Source organism: Neofelis nebulosa, chromosome 9 (assembly GCF_028018385.1).
Source record: "Neofelis nebulosa isolate mNeoNeb1 chromosome 9, mNeoNeb1.pri, whole genome shotgun sequence".
Taxonomy (NCBI): domain Eukaryota; kingdom Metazoa; phylum Chordata; class Mammalia; order Carnivora; family Felidae; genus Neofelis; species Neofelis nebulosa.
In genome coordinates, this window is record NC_080790.1 from 51,994,486 (window position 1) to 52,017,721 (window position 23,236).

Sequence of the window (23,236 nt, forward strand, 5' to 3'; positions counted from 1 at the left end):
CTACTGCACAGACCTAGCATTCCTACTTCCCCAGCATCTCTGGCACGCCTTAGAAAATCACACCACCGTGGCTTTTCTTCTCTTTTGTCCTAAGTGCTTGTTGGGATTGCAGCAAGGATGGTTCCAATTAGGAAATCCAGCAACTATTGTTGTGGGGCCGTGCTGTCCCTGTGGACATTCCCCGCGACCCCACTTGGTGCCTGAGCAGAAAGGACTCGGAATGACTTCCCCAGGCCCCCTCCTGACTCCCGCTCTGCTGCTGAATGGGAGGAGAGGATGAAAATGCACAAAAGCCATCTCCAGGAGTATGGGCAGGGAAGGGGAAGACAATGGCTTCTGGGGCTGTGATCCCAGCAAAGCCGACACCTTTGTGGACTTTTGAAGTTGGTGGCTGGGAGGTGGGTGTTGTGTGAATTTGTCGACGATGATTCTCTGAGTGTGTGTGCCTTCCTACATATGTGTGTGCACTCACCATTTGCCTGTGCATCTCTTTGTATCTCGGTAAGACTATGTGTCCACCGTTTCACAGATGTGTATGTGTGTGTGTGTGTGTGTGTCCATCTTTCAGAGACAGATGCCTCTGCGGGTGGGTTCCCCAAGGTCATCTTGCCCATTTTACCACCTTGAGTCTAGTGCTGTGTCTGGGGGTCAGGCTACATTGTTAGGGGTGTCCAAAATAGTGGGGTCTCAACAATTCCCCAAGCCCCATTCTCACCGAACTTCAGCCCCACATGGGGAGCGAGGTGGGGCTGGCCTCACCACTCCTGGGTGCCCAGTCCAGTTGACTGTCCTGTGAAATCTTCCTATTGCGAGGGCGTGCCCCAGCTCTGTATTTCTGCGGCTACAGTGGTCCCGACAGGAGCTTTGTGAATATCTGGGCCCCAAGCCGTCTGAGGTGGAAGCCTGAGGGCACTAGGGTGGGAGAGGAGCCCTCTGGGAGCCTACACGCAGGCTCTTCAAGGCTGATCTTTCACTAGGAAGGGAGATTGAGGGCCAGAGGAACAGGAATTGCTTCCCCTTAAATCTGTAGTACCATAACTGTCCACCAGGTGGGGTTCCAAGGCAGAGAGTGAGAATCGAGATGCCAGAGCTCTAGAAGCCAGAGATTAGCTTTCAAATCTCCGCCGCCACTTCAACCTCCGAAGCGCTCTTACAGGGAGGGACAGCACATATGCTCGCACCTTAGACGCTCACACACATTTTCTTCAAGTGAACTCTAAAATAGAACACGTATTGGGTGCAGGGGAGGTGTTAAGAGGGGAGTCTAGTTTCGTTTACACACACACCACCCTAAACTGAAGGTGGGATATCAAGACTTCTGCTCTGGGAGTGCGAGAGTGAACGGCAGAGACGAGGGGGCTGTGGGGGGAAAGGACCTACGGGAGAGGGCGAGCCAGGCACTAGCTAGATGATGCCGGGCTTGGCACGCGTAGCTCCATGTATCACAGACACGCAGGAGGAGAGGCCAGATGACAGACGGATGCACAGACACACATATAGCTCCACAGAGAACACACGAACCCGCAGACACACCACCCAGCTCCACAGATGTCGAGCCGACCCAAGGACACACAGGCGCACACACAGGTGCGGCCCCGGGCCACACGCACACCTCGCGCAGGCACGCGCGCCGGGCCCTCTGCGGCCGGCTCTGAGAAGGTGGCCGCGCTCACCCAGCTTGTTTATTTACTCATTTGTATCAATGAACGTTTGTACCCGACTCCTCCCGCCTCCGGGTGCCGGGTGCCGGGGCTGCCGCATTTGTCCTCGGCGCGGGACACTCACCCGGATCGGCACCCGGGGGTTCCTCCGACGCTGCGGGGGGCGGAGGGCACTATAAAGTTAGGGGGTCCGAGAGGAAGGGCTGCGTCGTGAGCAGCCCAGGACGCGGTCGGGGAAAGGGGAACATTGGCGTCTTGTGGGATGAGAGACATATGCGGGTGGTGGTGCGGGCGGGGGGGGGGGCGGTGTGGGGAGAGACCTCTGCATCGGAGGTTTGGGATGCCCGGATGGGAGATGGGGGACCCTGGCTAAGGAGAATTGGGAGGAGAAATGTTGGCGGGGGCGTTGAAGGGTCCCGGGAGATAGGAGCCGGCGGGATTCCGCGGGATTGGAGCTTGGGACCCCGATCACAGGTTCAGGGGTTTTCAGCGGCCCTCCATCGAGGGGCAGTCCGGCAGAGACCTCAGCCACTGGGGCGACAGCCCACACGGGACTGCCCGGGGCGGGAGGAGGGGGCCAGGGACCGGGAGGGAGGAAAAGAGGGAGGGAAGTAGCTTAGCAGCCAAGCGGGCACGAAGCGAGCGCGCACCGTGTGTGTGTGTGTGTGTGTGTGTGTGTGTGTGTGTGTGTGTATGTGTGTGTGTGTGTGTGTGTCTCCTCTCGTCCGTCTGTAGGTGCCGGGCTCAGCGAGACGCCGGCGAGAAGGAAGAGGAGGCGAGAGGTGAACTGAGTTTGATCCTGCGGCGGCTACAAGTGGGTCCCGGGCGGGCGGCGGGCGGCGGGCGGCCGGGGCGGGGCGGGAGGCCGGCGGGCGCTCACACGCTCCGGCCGCCGGCCTTTCACCACGCCTCCGGCTTTGTGAGCGCAGGGTGGGGGGAGTGTGGGGGGTGGAGTGGGGTGGGGGTAGGGTGGGGGTGGGGTGGGGGGGCGGGCTGGCGGAGCGCCCACGGCGCAGCCTCCCGCCTCTATATAAACACACGCATCGCCTCGCTTTGGACTCAAATTCACATTGAGAGAAGCTTTTAAAACCACCAGCCCTGAAATCCTGCCTCCTGCTTTTCCCCCTCTTTCATTCCTTTTGCCTTCCTTTCTTTTTTCCCCCTTTCTTCCCCCAGCAGCAACTCCAGAGCCGAGAGACTGCGTCCCGGGACGGATTGCCTTTTCTTAATTGATACAATAGCCCAGCTCGGGTTTTCACCTCCTCCCCCAACCCCACCCCGCCTCACCCCGCCCGCCGCCGCCGCCGCCGCCGCCGCCGCCCCAGCGCCCGCCCGGGGCTCTGTCGTCGGCCGCGTCCCGTCCCGGCCGCGGCCCGCCGGCTCAGCACCCGCGCTCCGGCTGCCGCGCCCGCCGCGCCGCCTAGCCAGCCGCGCCCGCCTCGGGGGTGCGCGGCGGCGGCTCTGCGGCTCGGGCGCGCCGCCGGGGGCAGCCCGCGGACGCTGGGCTCGGGCCTCTCGACTCGCCTCAGCCGGGGAGCCTTCCCCTTCGCCCCCAAAGTTTCTGGGTTCGTTGGAATTTTTGGATTCAGAGTTTTTTCCCTTTTTTTTTTCCACCTAGGAATTTGAGGGGAAAACTTTTGACAAATCGATCGCACTTTCTCTCCGCTAGCTCTTACGAGAGAGGCTCCCGCTGGACAAAGTTTTCCAAAGTTTTCCGAGTGTGATGGTTGCGGGGAGAGCTAATCCACCAGCTTGATTCACGGCTTCATCTCACCACCCTCGAGCAGTCCCCAAGCCCGCTATAAGGGAACAAACAAACAAACAAACAAACAAAGTTACACTCCGAGTCTCCTCGAGTCTCCTCTCTCTCTTCTTGTAGGCAATTTTTTTCCTCCCTCTCTCCGCTCCCCTCGCAGCCTCCACTCCCCTTCCCGCGGCCCCTTCCTCCTTCTCTGTTTCGGCTGGAGGTACCAGGACCCCCGGCCGCAGCCTCCCCTCCCCCGCCGTTCGTGTCCCTTCTCATCCGGCCTTCCCCTCCCCCGCCGCGGCCGGCACAGCCAATCCCCCGAGCGGCCGCCAACATGCTCTTTGAGGGCTTGGAGCTGGTGTCGGCGCTGGCCACCCTCGCCGCGTGCCTGGTGTCGGTGACGCTGTTGCTGGCCGTGTCGCAGCAGCTGTGGCAGCTGCGCTGGGCTGCCACCCGCGACAAGAGCTGCAAGCTGCCCATCCCCAAGGGCTCCATGGGCTTCCCGCTCATCGGAGAGACCGGCCACTGGCTGCTACAGGTAAGGGCGCACTCGCTCGGATGCTCTCCGGGGTCCGCTAGCGGCGAGCGCCGGGAGGAGGGAGCCTCGGGCTGGCCAGGGGGCGCCCGGAGCTTGAAGGCACGGGTCCCCGCCCCGCCCCTTCCCTCCTCTTTGCGGGTGCCGTCCGGGCTTCTCCTGCCCGCCTGCGGCGTGGTTTGGAGCCCATTGGCGCCCGGTGCGCAAATTCTGGGAGTTGACACGAGAGGTCCCAGGACCCCACAGGGCTCCCAAGATTGACTTTCCCCGGTCGCTGGCGACCCAGCAGGGGTCTAGTGGGCTCCCCGCGCGGTGCGGGCCAGAGGGGGCGTCAGGTCGTGAGCCGCTTTCGTATCCCCTTCGCGTTCCAGGCCCCGGTCGCCGTCGGCTTCCGGGGCTTTGGCGGTGTCCTTGGGACCCGAAAACTGAGCCGGGGAGACGAAGGAGCCAATGGCACCCAGAAGTGCCCCTTTAAGACCCCCGGCTGTGTTCCCGCCGCGTTGTCGGCTGCGCTAGGTACAACTGCCTTGGTCCAAGGTCGGAGAGAGCGTGTGTATTTTGTGGTGGGGAGGGAAGGAGGTACCCCAAAGAAGATGAAAAGCCTGAGACTCGAGGGTTCTTGGCTTTTAAGGAAAAGGGTCTATTTGCTTATTGGGTGGGGACACTGGAGCAAGGGAGAGAAACCTGGGATTGGTGTGTGAGATCCATAGAGTGTGTGCATGTTTGTTGCCAGACGCCTCACGACCGCACGCTGCTGGTGATAATGGGGGTGGGCGCGTCGGGAACCAGACTCAGGTAAGGTAATGGGGAGATTAACCTGGAATTAACCTCGTCAAGTGCTAGACAAACGCGTTTGCAAGTGGATACACACAGAATTTTTTCTTTTGGGGGTGGGGGACGCCTCTGGTTAACCGCGGGAAGTGTGTCGTGTTCGCGTGTGCACCGGTGTTTGTCCGGAGGATGCTGATGGCGGTTAAGAGAAGGACGAATGTCCTGAAGACAACCCGGGCAAGGGAGAGGTGGGGCGGGAGGCGAACGCAGAGACCTGTGGGTTTAGAAGTGCGAAAGCAAGGTTTGAAACTAACAGACGCGTGCAATCCGCGCGCGCCCCACACTTACACCCTGCCGGCCCCGCCCCGCGCCAAGTGACAGCGGAGCGGGGGCGAGGAGGGTGACGCGCGTTTCCTCTGCGGTGTGGTCTTCCCAACTCCCAGAATCGGCCCATCTCTTTTGGGGTTGTTCAGGCAGTGGGGAGGGGTTCGCTTTCACCAATAGGGCTACCCTCCGCAGAGAAATCCCCAGAGCCTCTCCCTTGCCGCCACACTTAAAGAGTTAACTGCGGCGGTGGTCTAGGCTTTTGGCCGAGAATTTAGGAAATAAAATACCTCATACGGGCATCAGCTCCTGTCTTGTTAGAGCCAATCTGCGGAATGCATGGTCTGTCCCCACCTCCTTTTCCTGACCTTTCTCTGCCATCCAATGTCCCCCTGACCTTTTCTCTGAATCCCACAAGGGCCCCTTGGGGCTCCGTGTCCAACCCGCACAGAAGATGGGAAAAGGGAAGCAGGCCTACACCTCCCCTTCCATCAGCCTGTAGGGCCCTAGACTCCGCCGTGGGAGCGACATGGGGGATGCCTGTAGGAGACCGCTGAAGGGGTTAATGGGAGCCCTCTGAATCCCAGCTTTATTTTTTTGGAGTCATTTATCAGATTTTACGGGGAGACCTCCAAGGGCTCTCCGTTTCCACCGTGCGCCATCTAAACAGAGCCTAGGGCTAAAAATACAACATTTTTGTATAAATTGGACTCGCGGCCCGAGCGGCCGCCCCTATGAAAGTCCTCTTTGTGAAGACCGTGGAAACGGCGGACAAATAACTCTTTATTAATGCCACAAAAAACGCACTTTAATTATAGTTAGGCAGATCAGAGGCGGGAGGGGGGCGGCGGGAGAGAGGCGGCGGCGACCTCGGAAAATTCACAACCCAACTTTTGTGTCGAAAGAAAAGAAAAACAGAGGAAAAGAAGGAGAGGAGAGACGGAGAGTCAGACGGAGCGAGCGAGACGGGTATAGCAGACGGAGGGAGGGAATCCCGCTCCTCAACCCCCCTTGGTCGCACCTCCATCCTCGCCTAGAATTCTCTTAAAGGGATAGACGCCGTCTAGAACCGCGGCAGGGTCGGAGAGCTCTCTCCTCCCCCACAACCTGGGAGTGGGGTGGCGTCCCCCCGCGACCCAGCCCCCCTCCTGGAGGCGCGGGCGCTCTGGGCTCTCTCCCTGTCGCGCGCCCGGGCCGGGGCCGGAGGCGCATGTGGAAAAGTGATTAGGGATCCGGGTTCTGCAGAGTCACTTTTCGGCTGTGCTGGGGTGTGTACACATCTAGTTGGAGAATACTTTTCCGTACAAGAAAGGAAAGTGAAGAGAGAGACCAACCTAGGAAAAGGGGACCGCCGAGGTGTCCCTTCGGGGGTGCGTGACTCGGTAGGTCTGGAGTCCGCATCCGCACTTCGTTGGGGGCCGAGAGCTACGGCCGGACAGGTGGCGCCCCTCCCCTTCCCACCCGGTGCCGTCCCGGCGGGATAAGGGTTAACGTAGGGTGGGGTGGCGAGTGCCTACGTCAAAGGTGAGCGGGACGCCCCTGCCCCCGCCCCTCGGAGGTCCCCTCGGTTTCCGGTACCCGCGCAGGGGCCCGCTCAGCCAGCTCCTCTGAGAGCCGGGCCGGGGCCGGGGCTGGGGCCTAGGCGTCCTGGGCTCGCGCCGCCGCAGCCGCCGCCGGGGATCCGGTTACCTGCGACAGCCGCCCCGCCCTGCCCCGCCCCGCGGGAAGCGCCTTCCTCGGAGCTCCCGTTCCAAACTCCTGGGCGGCGACGAAAATCCTTCTCAGTTATTCCCAGGGCACATTGCATTAGGAAAATCGCGGCTCTCGGCCCGTGACCCTACCTTGCAGATCCCTCAGAGGGCCGCCGGGTCCCTTCGCGGCCCACCCCTGAGAACGGAGGAAACCCCAACCCCCTTCTGTAGTGACTGCCTCCGGGCACCGACCGCTCACCGCTATAAATAATCTTTGGCCTGCGGCCACCCCGCGGGGTCTCGCCAGCCCGTGGCCGAGAGCCTGGAAATATTTATTCCGAGAGGCTCCGGAGCGTGGGGCGGGGGAGCGAGGGGGAGGGGGGCGAAGGCTCTAGCTTTGGGTCCCGCGGTCCGGGATACCTTTTTCCTCCCGCAAGTCATTACTAAACACCCTCCCGAGGGGTGCCCCGGGCCTCCCGCCTCCTTGCATTATTTATTATCCTCTAGGCCCTACTTCCCAGTTCTTGTGCATGCTATGAAAAATAAAACCTTCGTGCGTGTTTGTGTGTGGGGGGGGGGGAGCAGGGGACTGGTGGCCTGAGCGGGGTCCTCCGCCCCTCCCCCGCGAGCCCTTCAGGCTGGGCCTCCGGGACATCTCATCTGGAGATGTACGCTCTGAGAGAGGTTTTTTTTTTCCGTGGCTCCCGCAGGGTTCCGGCTTCCAGTCCTCAAGGAGGGAGAAGTATGGCAACGTGTTCAAGACGCACTTGCTGGGGCGGCCGCTGATCCGTGTGACTGGCGCAGAAAACGTGCGCAAGATCCTCATGGGCGAGCACCACCTCGTGAGCACTGAGTGGCCACGCAGCACGCGCATGCTGCTGGGCCCAAACACAGTGGCCAACTCCATCGGCGACATCCACCGCAACAAGCGCAAGGTAAGCGCTCTGGGTTAAGAACCCCGCAACCCTGCTCCGAGCCTCTTCTTCTCTGTACCAGCCTCGGGTGTAAGGAGTTCGCAGAGCCCGGGAGACGCCCCCACTCGAATCTGAGACCCCATTTGTACACCATGCCAGAGGACCCCGCAGTTCCGTGCCTCGAAGTCTGCGGTCTAGGTTCCAGAGCTGGCAGGCCTCCTCTGGGTCTGCCAGTTTGTTGGCTAGCTGTGCCCTTCCCACTACCAGGCCCAGCGGGGGGCTGGCTGTTCGGGGTGAGGGAAGTGGTTTAGAGGGAGCTTGAACGTGCAGGGACTAGGGCGTCCAACGCCTGTCCTCGCGGTGCCCCACAAAATTGAAAAGAGAAAAGGGCAGATGGTGGTCCATGCTCCCAAGGCCTGGAAACGGATCTTTGTAAAACCAAACCTAGCCTTTCTGCCACCGGTTGCTGGATTAAGGTAGACGCGGCAGGCGCTGGGAGCCGAGCACCCTGTGCGAGACGGTCGCGGAGCCTCGCCCGGGAGGGGTGAGATGAAATCTGGGCCACTGCTGCGAGAACCAGTCTGGATGGCGGAGGAAGGGCGAGGGGTGGGCGAGGGGTGGGAGAGCGGCGGCGGCGCTGCAGGGGATCAAAGTGCACCTACCCCCTCCCATAAAGAGGAAGAGAAAGTGGGTGTTTATCCTGTGGATTTCCCGAGCGCCTGCAAGAGGCGCGGAGGAGGCGAGCCAGCGCGCACGGAGCGAGCCTCCCCGCCCCCTCACAGGGCTGCGCCGCCGCCGCCGCGGCTCAGAGCGCGGGCGGCACGTGCTGTTTGAACTGCAGTAACCCGAAAGCTGAGCCGCCGGCGGGCGGGGCGGCGGCCCGCGGGCTTAAAGCCGCCAGTGAGGGGGCGCTGCACGACCTCCCCTCCCTCGGTGTTTTCCATTAGGTCAGAGGACTCATCCAGGTTTGAAACCTGAAGGGAAGAGAGGCAGCCTCTGATCTTCCCGGAGGAGTGGCAGAGTCTGGGAGGGGGGCGGGTAACGGTGAGCAGCCCTCTCGGCCAGAAGTCCATGTGAAGTGGTCTTTGTGAACGTAGGAATTAATCTTGTAGTATTTGGTGTCTTCTGCACTGCTTGCGACGAGTAGTTCTCCATAGCAGACAAGCAGACAAAAGGCGGCAAAATCTGATGGAAGAGACAACTCCCCCCACCCCCCCACCCCACCCCCGCCCCGCCATAAAGCACGTACTGGAAGGGGCTCCTGAAGTAGTCTTCCCCATCTGCCTCACTAGAGCAGGAAGCAGCTAACAATTCCAGGGGGCAGATGAGGAGTGGCTGGGAGGGGGCTATAGGCTCAGGCATGGGGGGCTTATAAAATGTGCTGGCCATTATTTTTTTCCTAGTCTTTATGACTCCACCCAAAGCCTGTTCCAAAGAGTGAGGAGACAGCCTGAGATTCAGAAACCCAGCTCCGGGGAATACGTCTGCTTCCTCATTTTATTTTTATAGAGGCTTTGACAAGAAAAGTTATCATCCCCTTCTCACAGAAGGGGACACAGAGGCTTGGAGAGTTTGAGGGACTTGAACCAGGTCAGGAAGCAAAGAAAGGGCAGGACAGGGCATGCAACACAGGCATCCGTGAGATGAGTTGTTTCTGGGCCACCAAGCAGAGCCCTACTTAGTCCTGCCCACCTGGGCTTGCCAGAAACTGGTGGTTGGGGGTGGGGAAGAAGGAGAAGGCTGGATCAGGACCAGAGTGTGAGACCCTGGGGGTGCAGAGGGCTTGCTGTTGCCTTGTGGTTCCACCCACCCGGTGCCCAACTTGGCTGTGGGCCTCCAGGTAGGGAGGGCCCCCCTGGAAAGCCCCCAGGTTTGGCCCACATTGTCCATTTGGGAGGAGGGAAGGAGAAGGCATAATGAATGCTGTCAGAGGAATGCACAGGGAAGGAAGGGGGAGGGAAGGATAGGGATGGAGCAGGGGTGGGGCCTGACACTAGAGCCACATGGATGGTCTCCCTCTTTGGGGTACCCTATTCTCTAGTTCCTTGGGGATAGGAGGTGGCCAGAAAGCAGCTCATCCTGACAGAGGCTTGAGAACCCAGGGCAGGGCGCTCCCAGTGTGTGTACTACTTGATGCTTGCTATGTGGCATTTATATGGGTCCTATGGTAAATGGGTGGGCGAAAGGGTCTCTCCTCCCCCCCCCCCCCCCCGCCCAATCTCTCTAATTCAATTTTCCATAAACTTAGGTTTGCTCAACCAAATTGAAGGCTTTGGACTAGGTAGACACAGAAGTAGGAATCTCGGTCTTTGCCTCAAGAAGTAGAATCTAGCTGGAGGGACGAGAAGAGAATGAATATTCAGGGGCATATTGTTGGTCCTGGAGAAAATGGCTAGTCTGCAGGACCCCCGTGCCCAGTGGACCCAGCCTGGGCAAGGTCGGGGGTGTGCCACGCACGATGACTTATCCAGTCCACTCTGTAGTCAGGGACCTGGCTGGTGAGCAGGCCGCTGGGCCGGGCCCAGGCCTGGTTAGGATGTCCTCACAGGAAGTACAGCCCAGGTGTGCTGGGGCCCGGCTGGCTGGCGGGGAACTAGGAGCGTCACTGTTTCCATTGGGGCTGGTGGCCCACCCCTTCTCTGGGAGGTCCGACCAGATGTGCTGGGAAGGGGCTCCTTATAGCCATTGCTGCACTCCAGGTGTTTGCCCTGCTGTCCTGGTGGTCTAGGGCCAAGATGGGCGGGGTTGTTAGGGAGAAAGTCCGGAAAGTCTTGCCCAGTCTAACAAAATCCTCTCTTGGAGAGCCAGGCCTGTGTCCCTATAGCCACTACCTCAGACTCTGTCCCTTCTCTTTTGTAACTTCCCTTCCCCCAGGGATCTGGGGTGTCTCTGATAATGGGGGAGGGATGTCATCCTTCTTTGTGTGCAGAGGCTGGGGTAATTACCCTGGAAGTGTGGATGGAGTGTGGTAGGGGAGATTGGGGGGAGAATTGTCAGACACACAGAGGGGGAGTTGGGGGTGATTACAGAAGCTCCAGTGCACACAGCCCCACACACCAGAATCAGGCATTTCCTCTTTTCCTTTGGAGATAGGGCTGAGCCTTTCGGCACCAGAGGGCCAGCAGTTTCAGGGCGCCTCAGACAGTAGTAGCCCTCCCCAAACTTGGAGAGCATCCCAGAGAATGCACTTAATCCTGGATTTCTGGGTCCTGGAGATGGCAGGCATGGCTTTCCCTTCATCTCAGACTCCTGGCTACGGGGACTTCTGTACCCAAGGCTGAGGTGGGGGAGCAGCTCCCCAGGCTTTGGAGGTAAGGATTAAGAAGCCCTGCCTCCCCGCACACCATCCCTCAATGACCTGGCCTTTGGGCCCTGTCTTGGGTAGGAGTGGAGGTCAGGCTCAGGATCACTGCACCCCTCTCAGAGACCCGGTGCACCCTGCAGTCTGTGTTGGGGTAGAGAGTCCAGGAAGTGCTTCAGCAGGAGGGCAGAGCCAGGAGGGTTTGGGGGTCTTTGGGGAAGCCAGCCCAGACCTGCTCTAGATGGCCTTTGGACCAGTGCACAACCTCTGGCCGCAAAGTCTCCCCAGGCTCAGCTCTGGGCAGAAGTTCCCACCTGTACTGGATAGGAGGGTGGGTGGCGCGGCCAGGCAGCCCCGCTACTGAGAGCTCTGCCCCAGCCCCTTGGCAGAGGCACACAGCCTTTGTTCTGCCAGCCCCAGAAGTCCTTCACTCAAAAGTTACTGTAGCAGTAGCCGGTGGGTGCAGGAGCTGCCGAGGGCGCGGGTGGCAGGAGCGGATCTCTCTGAAGGTCAACGGGGGAGGGAGCCCATGGCCAGCCAGCCGCCAGGGTGCCTGGGAGTGGGTGCCTCCCTCCAATTGCCCTGTGCCAGGCAGTGGGCGGGTGGGCTGGCTGGGTGTAGGGTTCACCCTCTCCCCTTTCCCTCCTTTCTCTGTCCTCCCAGGGCAGGGAGGGGTCCAAGGCTATGATGCTGGGGTGTCTGCTCACTTTCCAGCCTTGGGAGACAATTCTGGCCTTGACAGGGAGGGGAGGCTTGGCTGGGGTCTGCTCTGGCCCTGAGCCCCCTGTGCCAGCCATTGTCTCTGTTCAGGATGGCCCAGGCTGAAAGACCAGGGTTAAGAGCATGCCTCCAGGGGAAGAGAAATGCTGAGAGCAGGAATATAGTAACCAGAACAGCTGGCCTTTTCCTTAGAATAAACTTGGCCATAAAGAAGCGGCCCCTTAGGGCTCCTTAGATAAATTCAGAGCTCCCAGGATTGGTAAGAGGGTGGCTCATGGGGTTTGGAGTGGTGGGAGATGGGGTTCCCTGCCGTTGGTGAGTGTGGCCAGTCATGGTCTGGACTGTGACATTGGGAAAACCCTTCCCTCCTCGGGCCTCAGCTTTCTGAGGGGGTTTTGCTATGGCTGGAAGAAGGATGAGTGTCTCGGCAAACCTAAACCTTCAGATTCTGTGGCTTAGGTATCTGCCAAGGGCTGCTCTCCCTCCCCCACCATGTGCTTTTGTCCTGGGGACAGAATCAGAGCTAGAGTCAACTGGGGGACAGACCCTCTGTTCCCATAGGTGCTGGGAACCCAGAAGCATGCCCAGGCTGGGGGGTCTGGGCTGGCCCCTCCCAACCAGAGGGGCTGAGATGGGATTGGCTCAGAAGGCCGCCAAGGTGAAGTCCAGGCCCAGTGGAAATGCCAGGCATCTGGGAAGATGACGTCCTCTCTTGTCCTCCCCCTTACTTGAGTTTAAAGTACACACCTTGGCGTCACCCCTGTGCTGTGCGGACAGCTGCCTCGGAGGCTGCCTGCCCTCTGTTATTCTTTCCACTCCGCAGGCTGTGGCTCCGGTGGCTTGGCTTGGCGGGGTGGCCTGCCCAGGCCCCCACCCTCCTGGGCAGCCGCTTCCATTCCTCCCAGTCTGAGTCACTGGCCCAAGGAGTAGGTTCGCTCTCTGACTCTTCCCGCTCCTGAGGCTGCCTGTCCAGAGGCTGTCTGTCCGTCTGTGCATTCATGGCCACCAGCTGAGAAGGGGGAGGCTATCTGGCTGAGCGGGTCAGCAAGCAGGGATCTGGGGCTCCAGTGTGCCACTCCTCTCCCAGGGGCTCTGTGTGAGAGGCAGGAGGGGGAAGCATGTATAGAAACAATTATGGAGGATTTGAACCTTGACAAGCCCCCTGGTGTCCCACCCCCACCCCCTCCCATTCAGGGGAGAGAGCGAGAACAAGGATGTAGACCCTTGAGCCAGTTGCTTTGCTGGAGAAACTGATGGGGGTGATGGAGGGTTTCCAGGCACGCCCTCCAAGGCGAGAGCCCATCCTGTGCCGCGTCTGTGCCGGGGAGTTCTCAGGTCTCCCGTGACACTCTGCTTTCTCTGTCCCGGCACCAACCCTGGTGGGAAGTCCATACCTGCTGCTCCCTCTGCAGGGCTTTGCCTGGGCCACAGCTGGTTCCCGATGACCTTTGTCCAACATTCTTGGCTCACTTTTGGGAATTCCTAGGGAAGCCCCAGAGGGAAACAAAGCAGCTGTGGCTCCTGTTACAACTGTGGTCAGGGCAGTAGGCTCTGGGGGCTGGGAACCCTTCCTCTCTTCACACCGCGCAGCTCCGCTGGGCGCCTTCCCGTGTGCCCGAGTCCTGACCCCGCCCGCCCGACGTGGCCCAGGCCTCCCTGTGCCCTGGCCAGCACCTCCGCCTCCTCCTGGCCTTTGTGGTGGGTGGTGGTTTCTGGGCTGCCTCGGCTGTGGGAAGTGCCCTCGTTGTTAATCCTGGGCACCAACCCAGAGATGAGGCCCGGGAGTTTTCCTGGTGCCTGGGAGGCCCTGATGTCTGTGGAGCTGGAGCCGCTGGGCTGGAAGCAGGGGCATGGACTGGATGACCTCTGAGCAAAGTCCTTTGGGCTCAGAACGCCTGCAATCTCCCTTTGCTTCGCTTCTCGGTTGGCCATTTTCTCCGCCTCGGGGGGCTCTGAGAGGAATCTTGGGTGAGATGGCTAGGTGGAAAGGGACCCAAGAACATCCAGTTAAACTCCTCATGAAACCAGTGGGGAAACTAAGCCCTAGAGAGGACAGTGACCTGTTGGCTGTCACTGATGAGTCAGGGTCAAGAAAAGAACCCTGGACCTGGCTGTAATTCCCTTTTCAGAAGCCCCAGCCCAGAGGCTTGCAGGTGCAGGGTGGCAGAGGGTATCCTGGGGATCATTCCCAGCTCCGCATAAGGACCCCTGTCTTCCTAGAGGTGACGTGTGGACCTCTTACCCTTGGAGTCCATCTGCTTAGTCCCAAATCCCCCTTGGTCCTCCTGCCCTCTTTGGACCCCAAGGTTTGAGAAGGAGCAGTTCATCTGGCCATCACTAGAGGGCGCAGGGAATGTAACCTTTGGGGCAGGGCAGGGCAGGGTTCCTCAATGGGTCACATCTGGCCACTCCTTAAAGTGCAGTGGGGGTCCTCAGAGCGCCTCCTTTGGTAACCCTGGGATGGCCCCTCCTGGGCCACTGTAGCCTACTTGGAGTGCGTGCATGGGGGCCTGGTAGGCCCTTACCAGGTGACTCATGCAGTGCCAGATTCTGGACTCTTTCAAGGGGACGGCATCTACTTTGGGACACATAGATACTGGCATTTATGTGCTCTGTACATGGAAAGGAACCACAGAGCTCACGTCTTTCAACCTCACCATTTTATAGATGAGGAAACTGAGGCTGGGGGGCGTGATTAGGCCATGGTCACACAGTAAATTGGTAAGTTAAAACTCAGGTCTCTGGATGCCCAGTCTGCCTTTGCAGAGTCACCACCCCACTGCATATTAGAGCGTAGCTGGCTTTGACACTGACCAGTCTAGGTCTGCATGGCCTCTGTCCTGTTACCCACCGCCACATGCCCACCTTTGGGCTCAGGTCTCCTGGTGCTGGGAGCCTGGCCAGCCCTTGCCCCCATCCCCTCCATGACAGTACTCAGTTGGCCCTGGACTGGCTGGTCCTAGGCCAGGTGTGGCCTCCCTCTCCCTGCCTGCCCCCACCTCCAGTCTCCTCACTGAGGCCTGGTAGCCACAGAGTATCTTTCTGCCTCCCTGATGAGCATTTTGCTGTTTTGTAAGGGCCCTTAGTTGGCCAGCACTGGGCTTTGGGGACTGGGCCCCATTCCCACCCCATAAGAGCCAAACTTGGAATCCTAAGGACACGGGGTGTGTGTGTGTTGGGGGGGGGGGCGTACTGAGGCAGAAAGCACACTGCCTTTATCCATAGCCCTCTGTAGAGAGTAGCAGCTGAAGTCTCCCTTGTATATTCCTGGGACCCCCACAACTGAGCAAGGTGTGAGTGACCCATTCAGGCCCGGGCTGCCCTTGGCCACTTCCCATCATCCTTTTACATTTCAGCTGTCCCTTAATAGCAAGAGCAGCCCCGAACAGTGCTGGCTTCTCTGCCCCTCACTGGCCTCCTTCCCTCCCTCCGTCTGCCCACCGGGAATTTCGGAATGAAAGTGCTATTGTGAATGCCTGGCTGGGCCACTGAAGGGCCAGCACTGTTATTTCTGCAAACCAGCCCTCCCATTAGCCATGCAGGGCTGAGGCCAGGAAAATGTTACCTTTTCCTCCTCGAGCTGACTGCAGGGGAAATTCTCACATTTACAGTTTGTGCGGTGGTTGTGTTTGGGGGACAGGAGGGGAGGGTGAGCGCGTGTGTGTGGTTTGCGTGGGTCAGGGTAGGGGGGCTAGAGGAATATTTGTCTCCTTCTCCTGTGCCGTCCCTCCCCTCTCTGCCTTCCCCAGTGACCTTTCCTTCGCTGTTGGTGGGGGTACCCCCTTCTGCTCTGGACTCTTGGAGGGGGTAGAGGATGTTGGTTATGAGTGGCACACACAGGGGATCAGTAAATAAACTAACGTTGTCCCCTCTCCTGTACACCGTGGTCACCAGTGTGAAAACTGTGCTGGGGCATTTGGGTAAGGAGGGGGCAGAGGGTGTTACTGAGGAAGCAAGAGGATGGAAAGCAGAGAAGGTGGAAATAGGGACTCACTGGCTACTTAAAATGGACCAGGAAGATGCAGGGCATTAAAAGAGCTTCTGTTTGGCTTTGTGATCTTTTGGGTTGGAAAATCTTGCCCCCATTCCCCTGCCTCCAGGCCTGGCCACATTGAAGACATTTTTGTGGCACAGCTATTAACAGATGGCCTGGGATCTGCACCCAGTAGGTGTTTCCCAGGGAATAAGAGCAATTTGGTCTCAGGAAGTCCTGCCTGTGGTCTAACCTCAGACTCTCTTGTCCTCCCATCAGTGGAGAAGAAGAGCCACCTAGTGCTTTCCATCTCTTCCTCGGCCAGTCCTCGCACCTGTGTTCCACTCCTCCTGGGTGCTTCTGCCCCTGTGGCCTGGGAGTTTGGGAATGGGTTCCTGTCGCGGAGGGGCCAGCTCCTCCGCAGCCCTGCCCAGCACCCCGTTGCGTGCTCCCCAAAGCTGATACAGCCACATCGCCTGCAGACCTGCTGGCGGCTGGACTGCCCAGTCCGCAGGGCTTTGCCACTGTTTGGAGAGCATGCTTTTCTGGGCGTCAGGAAAGGAGAGGACAGCTCACATCTCCATGTGATGACATGGAAGGTCCTGACTTTGAATAAAAGTGCCCACGAATGGTGTTTTAAGCCTGTCCTTCCCCTGGTTCTGCCTCAAGGCACAGGCAGCAGGAGGGGCTTTGGAGGTAGGCGAGCCAGCAGGTGTTTGTGTCTAGAGCTGGAAAGCGGAGCTCGATTGGAGTGGGGACCCAGAGTCTCTGTGGCCACCGTCCTGGCTGCATGCTTCAGTGGGGCCCCCTGGGAGCCGAGAGGGCCGGCACGAGCACCTCTTGCCACTGTCTCCTGCCCTCCAGGTCTTCTCCAAGATCTTCAGTCATGAGGCCCTGCAGAACTACCTGCCTAAGATCCGGCTGGTGATCCAGGACACGCTTCGCGCCTGGAGCAGCTGTCCTGAGGCCATCAACGTGTACCAGGAGGCGCAGAAGCTCACCTTCCGCATGGCCATCCGTGTGCTGCTGGGCTTCAGCATCCCCGAAGAGGACCTTGGCCACCTCTTTGAAGTCTACCAGCAGTTTGTTGAGAACGTCTTCTCCCTGCCTGTCGACTTGCCTTTTAGCGGCTACCGACGGGTGAGCACCCAGGGCCTGGGAGGAGAGGAGATGGCGCATCCATGAGCCCACTTGGAGTGAGATGGTGGCCGACCACTAAGACGCTCACCGGTCACACAGACAGAGGGGAGGTGTCAGTGGAAGGGTGAGGGTTGGAGCCTTCACCTGCTGGTCTCTGCAGCTTAGGTGGGAAGTTCTCAGAGGAGTCCTTTCCCCGTGGCCCTCCCGGCCGTGGGAAGGGGCCTTTCCTCTTTGGTGACCAGGTGGCCTCCTTCTCCCCTCAGGGCATTCAGGCACGGCAGATCCTGCAGAAGGGCCTAGAAAAGGCGATCCGGGAGAAGCTGCAGTGCACCCAGGGCAAGGACTACTCGGACGCACTGGACATCCTCATTGAAAGCAGCAAGGAGCATGGGAAGGAGATGACCATGCAGGAGCTGAAGGTGGGGGCGGCCTCCCCAGTGGTCAGCGCGAGCACCCCATGCTCTGTTTCTACCCCTTCTGCTCCCGGCCCACAGGGACTGTCCCTGACCAGCTGTGGTGGCCATCACTACATGGGGCTGGGGCATTTGACCAGAAAAGAGACTGTATCCCCGTCTGCTTAGTGTGCACGGTCTGATGGGGATAGACGAGAAGCATCCGCCGTGGGTGGTACCGCCCCCCACCACAGCTTCTGTGCACCCACACTCTCCATCCCACCCACAATCCCATCCACCATTTAGGAAAAGGTACTGAAAATTGGCCCCTAGAAACCCCGCGCACATTTGGTGTCGGTGGCTTCGTTGACCCCCTCGACCCCTCGACCCCCTCCACCTCCCAGTATTCACCATTTCAGTGCATCATGGTCCCCAGAAGGGAAGCCACTTGCGTGAGGGCAGCCTCAGTCCTTGGGGAGGAACAGGGAGATTTGGACCTGACTCGGGTCTCCTCCCATCCTACCAGCCTTTTCAAACTGGTGGCACTCAATACCGTCTCCCAGCCTGTCTGGTACTCGCTAAGCCCAGTCAGGCTGCCAACACCAGACTGTCCACACTGGCCTCCAAGAAGGGCTTCCTGCCCGCCCCTTTTTATGGTGGGTGTACCACGTGAGGAGGGATTCATCAACTCATCCTGGTCTCGACTCTGCCACCCGCAGGCCTGCCAGGTGCCCACAGAGACTTCCTGCAGACTCCGCCTTCTGCCATCCCCACTGTCTGTGCTCACCCTTAGTCTGGCTCCTGCTTTCCCCCTGGCGAGCCATTAGGAGCTCCAGTGACCTTCCCGTTTGACAAGAAGTGTTGTGCCTCGTAGGTGGTGCCACGGCGAGTCAGAAACCCAGGTCCCTTCCCTCTCCTCTCTAGGCCTTCACTTGTAAAATACAGGGTTCGGGATGAGGTGACCCGCTGAGACCTTTCCCTGGGGTACCCAGTGCCCAGGTGTCTTGCTCCCCTGAGAACCCTGGTGGGGTCTGAGGCTTCTGGGGGCCACCTCCGCTCAGCCCAGCACACGTCCCCGTGGGTGTGGTCCCAGGTCACCTCCCCTGGGTTGGGTCAGAACTCCTGACCTCCTACTAGATGTCCTGGGAATGGAGGAAGGGGCTGCGGCTGCCAGCTGGAAAGCCCCAGTGTAGACCCACCCTGCTCGCCACGCCGGGCCTGGCTCCTTGAGATTTGTCCTTTTTCTTCTGTGAGCTCACTGCGCTGATTAGGCCTGCTGGGGCTGGCTCTGGAATCCAGCAGTGAGGGAGAAGCAGCCCTGCCCCAAGGGACTTCCAGGCTCGTGCCTCTGCCCTGGACTGTAGCAGCTAATTCTCCTGCCCAGCCGGGGGACTGGCCCTGTGACCTGTGTCTGTTGTGGCCCGGATGCTGCAGCAACGTGAGGCTCAGAGGCAGGCCCAGCTAGACGAGCCTGGGGCACGGGGGATGCCGGTGGAGCGGGGCTGCCCCCGCGCTGGATCATCGACGATGCCTCTCTCCTTGCCGCTGCAGGACGGGACCCTGGAGCTGATCTTCGCAGCCTACGCCACCACTGCCAGTGCCAGCACCTCGCTCATCATGCAGCTGCTGAAGCACCCAGCCGTGCTGGAGAAGCTGCGAGAGGAGCTGCGGGCCCAGGGCATCCTGCACAGTGGCGGCTGCCCTTGTGAGGGCACACTGCGCCTCGACACCCTCAGCGGGCTACACTATCTGGACTGTGTCATCAAGGAGGTTATGCGCCTTTTCACACCCATTTCTGGTGGCTACCGTACCGTGCTGCAGACCTTCGAGCTTGATGTGAGGCTGGGCCCTGCGGGGCTGGGGCTTTGGGCATCCTTGGGAACATTGCTTTGGGGGTGGGGGCTGGCTGCTGGGAAAGAACAGCCTTTTTGTCAGGGTACTTCAGTACCCAGATGCTGGGTCAGATGAAGCTAACCCGGGTATCATAATGGAAGTTGCATGTGGACATCTGTAAACAAGAGACAGGACTAACATGCTGAGGGGGGAGCTGTGGGGGGAGGGGGTGCCACAGTGTGGGGGCCTCTAGAAACATCTGGACCTGTGGGGCTGGCAGGCAGAAAGTCATCTGCCCTCTCTCAGACCTCCTTCGGCTTTCACCACCATACCTCACCCCTGCCCCCGTCTTGCCTCTAGGGTTTTCAGATTCCCAAAGGCTGGAGTGTCATGTACAGCATCCGGGATACCCACGACACGGCACCTGTGTTCAAAGACGTGAACGTATTCGATCCAGACCGCTTTGGTCAGGCACGGAGTGAAGACAAGGATGGCCGCTTCCATTACCTCCCGTTCGGCGGCGGTGTCCGCACCTGCCTGGGCAAGCATCTGGCCAAGCTGTTCCTGAAGGTGCTGGCGGTGGAGCTGGCTAGCACGAGCCGCTTTGAGCTGGCCACCCGGACCTTCCCCCGCATCACCTTGGTCCCTGTCCTGCACCCCGTGGATGGCCTCAGTGTCAAGTTTTTTGGCCTGGACTCTAACCAGAACAAGATCTTGCCAGAGACGGAGGCCATGCTGAGCGCCACAGTCTAAACGCGCCTGGCCCATACCCCCACCTCAGCCCAGCCAGGCGGGGTGGGGTGGGGTGGTGGTGGTGGGAGGCACCAGAAGGGTCGAAACCTGTGTGTGGGAGGGGGCGGGAACGTGGGGAAGGGGGAGCGGCCCCCCATACCTTACCCTCCCCTGTTTCCTCTCCCTGGCAAACCCTACCCAAAGCCAGAAGGGTCCCGTCCTTCCAGGGGAAAGGCTCTTCTCCTGGCTCCTACTTCTCTCCAGTCCCTCCAGTTCCCACCAGCTTAGCTTCTGGGAAGGGGCATGGCGGGGCACTCTGCATGCCCATTACAGTGTTAAAAGTCAGTGGCTTGGCTGTCGCATTTGCTTGTCATGTTCTGAACTGGTCCCACCTCTCCCATTTCTTTTGGGCCCCTTTAGTCTGAGGACGGGTGGTTGAGGGGGAGGGAGGAAAAGAGGTGCCCCATTTGGGGCTCTCTTCAGCACCCCCTCCCTTCCTGCTTTGACTCAGACTGGTAGAGTGCCCCTCCTGGTGTGGCTGCCCCGGAATAGCTACTGGGTAAGAGAACACGAGTCACCCTTGGTAGAGTGGGGGGCTGCAAGCAGCCTGCAGGAGCCCCACCCTGTTGCCAGTTTGGACATTTGAAATTACCTATTGCTGCTACTTTTTCTCTCTCTGACCTTGGGGCAAAGGAGCCCCAGGCCCTGTCCTCCCAGCACCCTCCCTGGTGGCCCTGGGCATGCGCACTGACATCCTCACCTTCCTGCCAGGCAGCCTTGAGCCCATCCTACTTCCCTGTTACACACATGCCCAAGGCCTTTGGCTCATGGGCTGCCCGCTGCCCCTCACCCCGGACCCTCCCCACTCCCCCCATATTTATTCACTTATACAACCGAATCTTGGTGTTCCCGGGGACTGGAATAAGCATCTCTTCTGTCCCCAGCCACCTTCCCAGCTGTCCAGGGCAGGGTTTCTGCAAATGATGCGGTCCTCCCACCCACAGGCTCCAGACCTTCTGTGGGTTCGACCTCAGAGCCTCACTCTCCGGGTGAAGTCCAGTGCCTCCGCCTTTGCCCCCTGGCGGTGGTGGGGAAATGGCCCTCTGCCTCCCTCCCTGCTCTGTCAAAAACCCTGTTCACATGGGGATTTGGAGGCTGCCACAAGCTCTTGCTTGGCCACTGTTCACCCCGGTGCCCCCCACTCCTCCCAGTGAGCATGGGGAAGTATACGGGTTCTTTCTTCTGACAGGGAGCGAGGGCCCCTGTTGTCCGTCCCTTGACCCTCACCCTTGGCCCTTTGCCCTTGGAAAGATGTCCTTGAAGTCCCACCCACCTCTATGCCACTGTCTACTTAGCCCAGCTCAGAGGTGTGGGGACAAGACGAAAGCAAGGGGAGGTGAGCGAAGAAGGCGGCCCGTTCGCTGCACTGACTCAGGTCCTCTGCTGTGGCCTGGAGGCAGCTGCAGGGGGGGGTGCTGCAGAGCTGAGGAGGAGGGTACGTGAGATTTGTCAGAAGTGATTTGGCTGAAAACTGGCCAGTCAGGGGATGACTGGGGGACAGAGGAGTGGTTCCTGCCACTGGCATTTTGAGTGTTGGAAATTTGGGATGCCTCCCGGGATGGTTTTGGGGGTCTCTGGTGAGTCTCTAAGTGATTTTGTCTGTTTTCAGATTTTTCTTGGCTTTCTGTGTTTCTCTATTGGATTTTGATGTTATATAAAATCGACGAATCATCTTTACAAGAAAATCAAAAACACACAGAAGAGACAAAAGAGTGCAGGATACCATTCCCTCCAGTTCCCTCTCTGTAGCAGTGGCTACTGTGGCCACTGAGTGGCCCCCTCATGGTGCTTGCAGACCCCCACCCGCCCCGACTCACATCCCTGTGTGGTAGGCTTTAGGGCAACGGGTTCATGCCTGGTGGACCGCTCTATAACCCCTGTTCTCAAGTGTTTTATTTGGTTCCTACATTTTCACTACTAAAAAACAGTGCAGAACAGGGGCATCATTGGCAAAGAGACATTTTTAAAATATTAGCAAAATCTCTCAATCCACCCCCCCCCCCCCCCACACACACATTCTGAAAAACAGGCAAACATGTGTCAAGACTCATCAACGCTTGCAAAATACCTGCATGGTGCACCAGAATTTCATACCCATAAAAAAGCCCAGTGTCTGCAAGGTTCCTGGTCCATTAAGCTGACCCAGCTTGTCCTGAACCAGTCGCTTTTGACTGAACATCTAGGAAGGCAGTAAGTGCTACTTCAGACAGGAAGCCCACCAGGCCTGGCCCTGGTAAGGGGTTGGGGGGTCTGGAGGGCTCTGGGAGGCATCAGTGGCCTTCTCTTGGGGTGACCAGCCTGGGAGGGGCAGAGGGGAAGTTGGAGGGGGTCCCCGTGAGGAGGAAGGAAGGATTATTTACCCCGCTGGGTCTCAAAGGCAACAAGAAGGGAACCGAAAGAAGCTCTTGACTGGCTGACAGGAGGGTCCCAGTGTCGAAATTCAGCCGTCTCTCCTCTCTGTGTCCATCCGTGTCCGTGTGTTTCTTGTATAGGCTCTATAGAGGTAGCGCTAGATGGGTGATGTTTCCTCACTTACCATTCCTAACTATTGTAACTTGACATTAAAAAGACAAAACCCCACAACCCTCTTCCTGCCACGGGCTTGCAGATTGAAGCACTTTCGATGTTGGGCGCTGGCGTTTGTGTTCTGGGTACCATCCTGACCCTGCCCGGATCACTATAATATTATTTTATACACAAAACTTTTTTTTTCATAAATGTTATAATTTTGTGTCTGTCTTTATAAACTATTATAAGTACTATTTTTGTTATAATTCAAAATAGATATTTAGTATAAAGTTTTTGCTGTTAAATATTTGTTATTTAGTAAAATATGAATTTTTTTCTCTATTGTAAACATGGTTCAAAATATTAATATGTTTTTATCACAGTTGTTTTAATATTGAAAAAGCACTTGTGTGTTTTGTTTTGATATGAAACTGGTGCCGTGTGAGTGTTTTTGCTGTCATGTGGTTTTAATCTGTATATAATATTCCATGTTGCATATTAAAAAAAAATGAATGTTGTGCATTTTGTGATTTTGGAAATACTCAACCTGGCTCTTTTATAGGCTTCCATAATAAACCGTGGGGACTCACCCTTGTTTGGCTGTCTGGTCTCTGCATTCTCAGCATTGCTGTAAGGGTCCTCCCGGCCACCCACATGCCCTTCCCCTATGCCCACCTGCCAGGCAGGAAATTCTTCCCCACAACCAAGCTCACCATTCCTTGTGCGTAGGCGCAGAGAGGTCCGTGCCAGTGCCCTGGGAGTAGTGGGTTCCCCTGGGCGGGGAGACGTGTAAATGTACGGCCACTGGTCCCCATACATTGGGGGATGGGGCAGCTGGGAGTTGTCTCCGCTGGCCGACTGTGGCCATGACCAGCTCGGCCGGGAGTCTCATTGCTGGACGAGGCAACCCAGAGCCGAGGCCCCGTCCTCAGCG

At 58.7% G+C, this 23,236-nt stretch overlaps 1 protein-coding gene across 4 annotated transcripts; it reads left to right on the plus strand.

Annotated features, from left to right (window-relative positions):
* The first annotated feature begins 2,348 nt into the window (after nucleotides 1-2,348).
* Nucleotides 2,349-22,891, plus strand: LOC131484923 (cytochrome P450 26B1). 4 transcript variants are annotated; one of them, XM_058683721.1, is made up of 7 exons: nucleotides 2,349-2,475; nucleotides 2,838-3,946; nucleotides 7,440-7,664; nucleotides 16,502-16,777; nucleotides 17,041-17,196; nucleotides 18,721-19,005; nucleotides 19,363-22,891. In XM_058683721.1, exons 2-7 carry the CDS (start codon nucleotides 3,743-3,745, stop codon nucleotides 19,753-19,755), a joined length of 1,539 nt encoding a protein of 512 aa, XP_058539704.1. In that variant the 5' UTR covers nucleotides 2,349-2,475; nucleotides 2,838-3,742; the 3' UTR covers nucleotides 19,756-22,891. The 4 variants fall into 4 exon arrangements, with proteins under 4 accessions (XP_058539704.1, XP_058539706.1, XP_058539705.1 ...); XM_058683723.1 differs by having other exon boundaries at nucleotides 2,369-2,475; nucleotides 3,280-3,946; XM_058683722.1 differs by lacking the exon at nucleotides 2,349-2,475 and having other exon boundaries at nucleotides 2,652-3,226; nucleotides 3,331-3,946.
* Nucleotides 22,892-23,236: the final 345 nt, after the last annotated feature.